The sequence below is a fragment of the Cannabis sativa genome, chromosome 8 (assembly GCF_029168945.1).
Source record: "Cannabis sativa cultivar Pink pepper isolate KNU-18-1 chromosome 8, ASM2916894v1, whole genome shotgun sequence".
NCBI classification, from domain to species: Eukaryota; Viridiplantae; Streptophyta; class Magnoliopsida; order Rosales; family Cannabaceae; genus Cannabis; species Cannabis sativa.
The window spans coordinates 47175818-47185585 of NC_083608.1; the positions used below are offsets into that span (position 1 = coordinate 47175818).

General features: G+C 32.2%; 2 protein-coding genes across 2 annotated transcripts; one reads left to right on the forward strand and one right to left on the reverse strand.

The window, feature by feature from the left end:
* The first annotated feature begins 909 nt into the window (after positions 1 to 909).
* On the forward strand, positions 910 to 3260 carry LOC133029997 (U-box domain-containing protein 7). Its single transcript, XM_061102133.1, has 2 exons — positions 910 to 1473; positions 1738 to 3260. The coding sequence occupies exons 1-2, from the start codon at positions 1259 to 1261 to the stop codon at positions 2525 to 2527; spliced, it is 1005 nt and encodes a 334-aa protein (XP_060958116.1). The 5' UTR covers positions 910 to 1258; the 3' UTR covers positions 2528 to 3260.
* Positions 2719 to 5329, reverse strand: LOC115700333 (uncharacterized). The gene is made up of 5 exons (XM_061102132.1): positions 4800 to 5329; positions 4603 to 4688; positions 3716 to 4021; positions 3541 to 3624; positions 2719 to 3389 (listed from the first exon to the last, which is right to left on the reverse strand). Exons 1-5 carry the CDS (start codon positions 5235 to 5237, stop codon positions 3026 to 3028), a joined length of 1278 nt encoding a protein of 425 aa, XP_060958115.1. The 5' UTR covers positions 5238 to 5329; the 3' UTR covers positions 2719 to 3025.
* Between the last annotated feature and the right edge of the window lie 4439 nt (positions 5330 to 9768).

The window sequence follows — 9768 nt, forward strand, 5'->3', positions numbered from 1 at the left end:
GGGCGTGGCCCCGTGGACTAGTAACAATCTGAAAGGATTGTTGAAACCACGTACAAAAATCTTGTGTGTTTTTACTTTTATGCACTGTTTGTTTTTCTGGGTTTCTCTGGAGTTACAGAGTTGCATTTTGTAACTACAGAAAACTGTTTTCAGTACCAGTTTTATTATTCCGCATTTAATTAATCATTTAATTAAATAATCAAACTGGGAATATTAAAATACGGAATTTCAATATAAATGATACAAATAGAGGGTACTCCTAAGAGCATCAATAATGACATAACTAAATATATTTCATCATAGGGGCTATTTAAAGTTAAAAATATTATTTTAAATTAAAGCTAGTTTAGTGGTGAGAGAGAGTTGAGAAATGAAAAAAAAAAAAAAAAGTTATGGATTCGAACTCAAAATCAGTTATTAATTAATTGTAAAATATCATTGCGCTACACTAAAAAAAGAAAGACAAAACAAAAAGTTAACCACTATTGACAACACTATTTAATTTTTTTTAATTTATTTTTTTTCTAAAAGTTAATAAAAACACAATTTAAAGTTGTTATAATAAAATTAGATATATTTTTTTTTATTGGTATTAAAAATTATTTTCAAGTTAATTATATTAAAAAAAATTATACAGAAAAATGCGTATTCCAATTTATCATTTTATAAAATAAAAAATAAAATCGATAATTTTTACAAAAACAATTAAGCTAAAAATAATATTTAATCAATATTAAATAATGAAACTTAATAATGAGTAGCACTCAAATTATTTACATGTGTAACTTCTTAATATTAGATACATAAAAAATATATATATATATACATATATATATATATTTATAATGAAGATTATGTTACCCAATTTAAAAAAACCAATGAAATCGTGCCTTATGTAATCAATTCTAACCTATCAAAAGCCGAAGATGTTTGCTTCTATAAAAGGAAAAATAAAGATTCAATCTTTGGAATCGTTATTGTATTTCCAAATCAGATATTCCGGAAAAAAATAAAAAAAGAAAGAAAGAGAAACAAACCAAAAGAAAGAGATGAAAAGAATGGTAAGTTGCTTCTGACTGAAACAATGGATTTGGCTGGGTACCCTAAAAAGGGCAGAAGACTAATTCTTCAAGCAACCAATCCACACTACTACTAATAATAATAACAGTTTCAAAGAAAGGAAGCAAAACTCATAAGAGAGAAAAGAGTGAGTTGAAGAAACAAGAGGAAGAAAAAGATATCAACTTTGGTTATTTTAATGGAGCAAGTTGTTATGGAAAATCTTTTCAATGGTGATATAGAGGCTCAAACTGAGGCTGCTAATGAAATAGCTAATCTTGGTAGTAATCAAAGGCATAAATTAGTAGAAAGAGGTGTAATCCCACCTTTGATTTCTATGCTTCATTACCAAAATTATGAAGCCATTGAAGCTGCTCTGTTTGCTCTGCTTAGTCTTGCCTATGGCAGTGAAAGGTTAGTCTTTTCTTTTTATATTTAAACACTATCTGTCATCAATCTACATTGATTTGAAACCTTATACCAATTATCAAATATTCAAGGAAGAACAGAAAAACATGGTCAGAAATAACTTTTCATTTTTGTTTGTTTTTCTATTAGGATTTAGTTTGTGGAATATATTCTTAAAATGATGTTCAATCAATAGGGTGGGGCCAAACTTCACCCCATTGATTTATTCTGTCACTTGAGTAAAATCTAATCTTTTAACCAATGTAACAGGACCAAGAGGCGTATAGTCAAATCTGGGGCTGTAACAGCTTTATTGAACCTCTTTCAATGCCAAAACAAGTCTTTAATAGAGCTCACTGTAGCATTCATGTTAATCCTATCATCTTGCAAATCAAATAAGTTACCAATTGCCTCATCTGGGGTCATCCAAATTTTGGTTGAATTTCTCAATGAAGACTTATCAAACGATTATATTAGTCTTCAAACCAAGCTTGATGCCATAGCCACTCTCCACAACCTTTCAACATGTCATGAGATTATCCCATTGTTTGTTTCTTCCGGTTTAGTCTTTTCCTTGCTTCAACTAATCCACGTCTCAGAAAAGTCATCGGAGTTTGTCCTCAAAGGGATCGCGCTGCTTGAAGACATTGTTTCTTTGTCAAATGATGCGCTGCAGGAAACTGCAGGAACGTCGGGGTCAATTCGAGCATTAGTAGAGACGATTGAAGAAGGCTCGCCTGAGTGCCGAGAGCACGCAGTGAGCATCTTGCTGTATGTATGCAAGAGCTGCCGAGAGAAATACAGAGGGTTGATCTTGAAGGAAGGAGTGATGCCGGGGCTTCTTCAGCTGAGCATTGATGGAACTTGGAAGGCTAGAAAATTGGCTCGAGAGTTATTGTTGCTTTTGAGAGATTGCTCAAATTACAATTCGAAGAATATACAGTCAAAGCGTGAGCTTATAGAGCAGATCATGCAAGAAATTGATGCAGAAGAAGGTAGGGTTTTGGAGACCACTACGCTGAGACTCGTAGAAGAGATGATAGCAAAGCTTAGTGTATGACTGAATATTGATGGGGAGTTAATCATTGAAGTATTGGAAGCTGTAATTTTTCTTTTAATGTAAATATAACTGGGTTTAAATTTAAACTAACAAACTATTGTCCCCAGAAGATTGTGAGCCGAAATAGCAAAAACAAACCTAGCAAAATAGAGAAGGACCAATCCACCAAACAAAAATGTGAGCCACACGCATACTAAAAGAAAGTACTTTATAGTTTATATGGGTCATTTTGTAGCATCTACACATTATGAGACAATAATAACAAAGTAAAAGTCACTGCTAATGCCACATTATTAAGCAAGCTGACTAATGAATACATTTTTTAAAAGTAAAAAAAAAAAATCACCTTTAACCAAAGAAACTTATAAAATTATCTCCTTTAACATAAGGTTATGAAAGAGTATGCTTTTATTGATGTCGAACCACCAAACTCCCTACAAAAAAACCAGGATACAGTGTTGCGAGCACACTGGAAGCCATGGATAACAGTAGTATATTTCAGTTCGATCTTTTGTAAAAGACATAGGCCACCGCCACTGTTGCTACTGCACTGACCACAGCCGCGGCAGCATACATGTCCGCTTGATCCAATTTTCTAAACCAGCCCGACAGTTTGCAGATAGACCCCTCTTTGCTGCAAACGCCTACCTTCTTTTCTTCACTTTTATCACTCTGTTCCAAACTTACATCTCTGCAACAAGTAACCCCGCCATTAGCACCCTGGCAACAACCTGAAGTACTTATGTCTTGAGTTTCACTTTCTTTCTCCTTGATTTTGTCAACTGACTCAACTTCAACTCCATTTGGAATCTTCTGGTCTTTCGCTTTTTCACCTTCCTCAGCAGACACCCCCATTTGACCCCTGTAATTTTAAAGAAAAGAACAAATACTGTAAGAAAAATCCCCAAAGCCATTTCTTATAAAACCCAACTAGGCTTAAACAGCATTGATCAATGTATTCGACTTAACTTTCCAATAAAGCATAATATCAAAAAAAACACAAATTCACAAACCTCCAAAGTCGTTCTATAATCTCGCCTTTTGCAATATGTTGATCAAGCAATTCAGGCACATCCGCAGGAGTGACATAGCCATACCTACATCAACAACAAAAACTGTTTTCAATCACACAGCAAAAACAACTATGATCAAAGTAGTTCTAAAATATGTTAGCAAATTGGAACTTACCAATGACCAGTTATCTTTGCATCAACACCTGGACTGTAGATGATCAAGTTCCCAGCATATTTATGACCTCCAATGTGAGAGCATGCACTAACAATGACCTGATCGGTAAGCCCCCTCGACTCAACCTCCTCCTTGAACTTTTCAATAAGAACAGGTCCACATACACCACATCTTTTATCTCGATTTCCATGAGCGCAAACAAACACATATGATCCATTTAAGACCTCCTGCACTCCTGTTGTCCACGTCTGGCCATTAACAAGGACATCTTCCACAAAGCTATCCACATCTGAATCCTTCAAAGACCTTTAAAATGAAGGAACAGAAACAACTTTAGATTCAACAATGAATTTTCTTATTTAGCCCAAATGTTAAATACCAGTACATTAACATCTTCCAAATACAAATGATTATTCTTGAAAGAAAAGAAAAAAATTGGCAAAATTGTTATAATATAAGAATATCGAATACTATACTAACTGCAACTACAGAAATCTATAAAAGACAATTTCAGAAATTTCAGTTGTATCCTATCATTTAATGAAAATCAACAGAGTCATGATAAACAGTGTAAATTAAAAGTACATAATTACTTCATACCTAATTCTAGTCATTTCAACGAAAATCGGTCCATAGTCAACATGAAATTTTTTGATAAAGGTAAACCTCAGCTCTAACTAATAAGCTCAACTAGAAAAATCTGATACTACTGTAGTTACATACACTAAACCCTAACAATAATATTCTAAAACTTAACATACAAGCATGTACAATCAGAGCAAAGATGCTATTAGATTCAAAGAAAGAACCGGAGCATTTCCATACTCTGCAACAAAATTAGCTGAGATACATAGTAATCAAAAAACACCACCAATCCATAACTATACCTGTATTTGACCATTTCAGGAAAGATCAGCACATCTCCATCTGAAAACTCGGTCCCATCGCGTCCCTCACAGATCGTCAACTTCGTCTATAAATTAAAAGAACAAACAGTCCAAACGTAAGATTTCAACGCATACCAAACCCAATCCTATCCAAAAAAAAAAAAAAATCACGAATCAGAGCTCCACTCCACACCAACCTTAAGAGCAATATCGTTCTTCCTAGCTTTGAGAGCCGAGAATAGGAGCTTGGGAAGCGGATCGGACGCAGAATCCTCGACACGAGAGGCCCAGTCCTCGGGGTTCTTATGACAAAGAAAGACGTGGCGGTCATAGGCGTCAACGGTACCAGCAAGGTTTGTCTGGTACATCTCGGAGCGAGTGAAGCCGTACTTGTCGTCGTCGGCAGGTAAAGTGGTTACGTCATCTGATGCCATGGAGGTAGAAACGACACGTCGTTGCAATCGCAAAGACGAGAGAGAGAGTGGTAGTCGTAGTTGTTGGAGGGGTTTGGAGGTAGAGAGGTTTGAAATGGAAGAAGAAACGTATTGGTAATGGTATTGGTAGTTTGTTGTTGTTCTTCTTACTGATAATATGAAAGAACGGTAGGAAGAGGAAGAGAGGTGCGCAATGCGCATAGGTTTGTTTTTTTTTTTTTTTGGTTATGGACTTTTTCTTTTATTTTTTTTCATTTTAATTTCATTTTCTTAAAGTGTGACGTAACGTGCTACTCTCCAAAGGAGGAGCATGAGTCTTGGGTAGTCTTGTAAATTTGTGGGGGGAAATTTGATTTTCTATACTTAGAAAATCAACAAATTTTTTCCCTAAACCAAAAGTTTAAAACCTAAAAAAACTATACCTTTTTTTTCAAAACCCCAAAAATACCCCCCTCACAATATTCTCTCTCTCTCTCTGCATCATCTCTCTCTCCCTCTATCTCACACCCGAACCCCAACCCCTCCGACCCAACCCGAAACCCCACACCCACCGCCCCCCAGTCGAACCGCCCTCACAATATTCTCTCTCTCTCTCTCTGCATCATCTCTCTCTCCCTCTATCTCACACCCGAAGAGCAACCCCAGTCGAACCGCCCCCACTCACTCTCTTCGTCTCTCTCTCTCGGACTGAAACAAAAAAAAAATGAAAAAAAGGCATGTGGTCGGATGGTCGGACCACATGGTCCGATGGGGTCCGACCAATCGGACCCATCGGACCATGTGGTCCGACCATCGGACCATATGTCTTTTTTCTTTTTTTTTGTCTCTCTCAAATCATCGAATGAAAAAAAAAAAAAAATCGGGTGCGATGGTCGGACCATGGGGTCCGATGGGTCCGATTGGTCGGACCCCATCGGACCCCATGGTCCGACCATCGGACCTGGGGTGTGGGATTCGTGGACCGGCCGAGATAGAGAGAGAAAGAGAGATGCTGTGAGAGTTTGGGGGTATTTTTGGGGTTTTGAAAAAAAAAGGTATAGTTTTTTTAGGGTTTAAATTATTGGTTTAGGAATCAAATTTTTTGATTTTCTAAGTATAGAAAATCAAATTTCCCTTTGTGGGTGGCCCGATTTATATTTATTAGTATTTTAAAAAAAAAAAATAGTTGTTTCTTATGGTGTAAATATCTTTAAAGAGTACGTTTATGCCCAATAATTTCATGTTAAATTTTGCTTGTGTCGGTCCGTATTTCTTAAACATGTAAATTTATTATCATATCTTACTTAAATTCATATTTTATTTTTTCATATATATATTACAATTAGTAAATTATTTGTATATTTTAAAATTTTAATTATATTTATATAATTTTTTAGTAATAATTTACAAATAATCATATCAAAAAATTATTAAAATTTAAATTTAAATATTATAAATATTTATAAATACTCAAATATGATTATAAATTTTATAATCATGTATAAAAAAAAATTGAATTTAAATATTTGATTATAAATACTCAAATTTTTATATCACACCCTATAAATAAATTAATTTATAATTTTAATTTTTTATATTTTTTAATTTTAATTATAAAGTTATAATATTTAGTATTATATTTAAGTTTTATTATTTTAACTTATTTATAATTAATAAATTAATATCTTATTATTAATGATAATAAATTATAAAGTTTTATAATATGTCGTGTCGTATTTTTCAGGCTTGTCGTGTGTCGTATTTTTTGGGCTAGTCTATTCATGCTTACGTGTCGTGCATTTCGTGCTTCTCGTGTCGTGTCGTGCTTAAGAATATATTGTTCGTATCGTGTTGTGTCCAAACCTGTAATTTTTTTCGTGCTTAGTCGTGCTCATACCTTTCGGGCTTGTGTCAGTTTCGTATCATGTCAAGAAATCCAACTTGTATTTAGAACACTAGTCTAGGGTTAGTGAGCGTGAGAAGGGCGAGCGTTCACTTAGTTGCTAGTGTTTGTTATTGTGTTACATGGTCTAAATTTAACACATACCAAAAATTGTATCAAATTTAATACAAAATATAGCTTAGGACAAATATAGAATAAGACAAATTTTACACAACAACAAATATCACTTTTTTATTTATACTTTTGAAAAAATCTTAAATAATTTTTTTTCCTAAATAATTTTTTTATCTTACATTATTTTTGTGATACATAATGTAAATATATTAATGTAATATTGTTATTATAGTAGTACATAACTACATATGCCATAATTTAAATGATATATGAAGAAAGATCCCATCATAGTTTGCTAACCTAAAATACTATTTATCTACTCACTTGCGTGGATTACATGCTCATAGGTTTTAAGGGTTTGAAGAAGATAAAGAAGTGCCCAATAAAAATCTAAATTTGACATGAAAATTTTACGAATTGTAAAAGAATTCTTGGAGTGGATATTCAAAAAAGCATGTGAAAAGAATTTCAACTCTGTCTCAACAAGGTGGTTGATATATTTGGCAAGAAAGATGCTAAAGGTGTATAAGACTAATTTCAAACTTATTGCCGGTATGAAGCATCAAGTATGTATATGACCATATCCATACCATATATATAAATCAATTAATGGAAACACTATTATCCTAAATGGGTATTGGACAATATTGTCCCACGTGAATTAGATGTAAAAGTATTGAGCCATATATAAGAACATGGGCTATTGCACTCATCACCAATTGGTTTTGAAATAAAATCCCATTATTATCAACATGGCATGAGAGTCATATCCCTAGCGGGCTTTCAATCCACACCTATCAAAGAGTTAGCGGGCTACTCCACTCATCTTGGTATGGTGTTATTTTCTATTCATGCATCAAACATAAACTATGATAAAATTTTGATTTGTGCCCAGTTCTTAGTGTTCATTGGACCTGTGATTACCTTAGAGCTTTTCACAACAAGAAACAAATAACAGAAGTTCCATCTTCTTCAAGGCTGACGGTGGCTTCTCTTTCTTCTAGGCCTTCGTTGAGGCCTCACTCAATTCTGTTGGTGCATAAATGGATATTTTCTTTGCTAGGTTGTCTAAAGATTAATACTGCTATTAACTTGGTAGGCAATTGTAGTGGCTTGAGTATAGTGATTCGAGTTGAGTGTTGCTCGTGCCTCGACAAGTTATAGGGTGGAGAGTCGTTTTGAACTTGAAGTGGCGGAAGTTTGGCTATTCACAATGCTTTGGTTTAATGCCTTCTTTTTTAGATATGACAACATTATCGTTGAATCTAATTATTTGAAAAATTAAAAACAATATAATCTATCTATTATTACTTATTTGGGGGCTTCTGTTGGATGACATTATTAGTAATTGTAGTAGGTTTCAAATTGATAGTTTTATCTATTATGTGAGATCTTATAATGTTGTTGTTCATTTGTTGGCCAAATTTGCCTTATCGGCGAGTAGTAATGTGATTTGATGGTCAATAATTTTAGTTGTACCCATAATCTTTTAATAGCGAATGCTAATTTTAAATAAATTTTCGCTTTCATCTTTTTTAGAGTACTTATTATTACTTATGCTATTTTGTGATTGAGACTTTTCACGTAAAAATAAGTATGCAACAACTGCATTCACCTTTTTCAAATTTCTACATTTTCTTTTTACTTAGATAATTATGACTTTAATTGAATTAAATTTTGAAAATATTTTATAATATATCATTTTAAAAAGAATTAATTTGTTGGACCAAATAAAATGTCCACATTTTGGATTTACACCAACCAAAAAAATAAAATAGAGAATGACACATTTCCAATAGATTCTTTAGTGAGGAAAATTATTTTCCAAATAAAATAAATCAAGTGCAAAGACTACAAACTTTGATTTATATTTCTCCTTATCATGATTACAACGTATCACAAAAATAAAAGAAAAATACTACCGTCAAACTCTTCTTTAATTTTTGTATTTAAGAAACATGTTAGAATATTTTTTTTATTTTTGTTCACTGTGATCTCATTTTAATTATAATATTAAATTTATAAATTTTCAAAAAATTTTAAATAATTTATAGTATCAACAGAATTTCTAATATTCTAATTTACCATACGTATTCAAAAAATTTGAAACTTATTTTGAACACTGTGAATTATTTAAAAAAAATTAAAAATTTATTGAAATAATGTTGTAAATATAATAAAAACACGAAGGGAGGTTGAGAAAAGAAAATTATAATAGAAGGTTATAATTAATAATTCCAAAATAAAATTAAAATAAGGGTGGTAATAGACTTTTAAAGATGAGCTTAAGTTTACTCTTTTTACAAGTTCTTTTCAGATTCTTAAAATACAATTGTCAATGCTCTTATTTAAGAGAATTAATGATGTATAGATATAAATAAATGTTCAGTCTTTCTCATCTCTTATTCAATTATGTATTGACATAAAAATATACAGCCACGTACTTACATATATGTATTTATCATTTATACATTATTGTTTTGTTCATATTGATTGATAATTTGATATTCATATGCTAAAAGAAGAAAGAAAGAACTAATGCTTTCCATTTTTTAAGACCAATAATGGAGAAGATTATTATTATTTTTTTTTTTTTGAAAGAATGAAGAATTTTTTTGGATATTTATTTACTATCTTTTTTTTTTTTTCCTTATTATTATTTTATGAGATTTTTTAATTGAAAATGACAAATCATATGCCCTTTTAAAAATATACATTTTATTTGTTTTTTTAGTA

Coding starts and splice junctions, on each gene's coding strand:
- LOC133029997 (XM_061102133.1), top strand. CDS start 1,259: ATGGAGCAAGTTGTTATGGAAAATCTTTTCAATGGTGATATAGAGGCT. Junction 1,474..1,737: donor CTTGCCTATGGCAGTGAAAG/GTTAGTCTTTTC, acceptor CCAATGTAACAG/GACCAAGAGGCGTATAGTCA.
- LOC115700333 (XM_061102132.1), bottom strand. CDS start 5,237: ATGCGCATTGCGCACCTCTCTTCCTCTTCCTACCGTTCTTTCATATTA. Junction 3,625..3,715: donor GCAAAGATAACTGGTCATTG/GTAAGTTCCAAT, acceptor TTGTTGATGTAG/GTATGGCTATGTCACTCCTG. Junction 3,390..3,540: donor ATTATAGAACGACTTTGGAG/GTTTGTGAATTT, acceptor TTAAAATTACAG/GGGTCAAATGGGGGTGTCTG.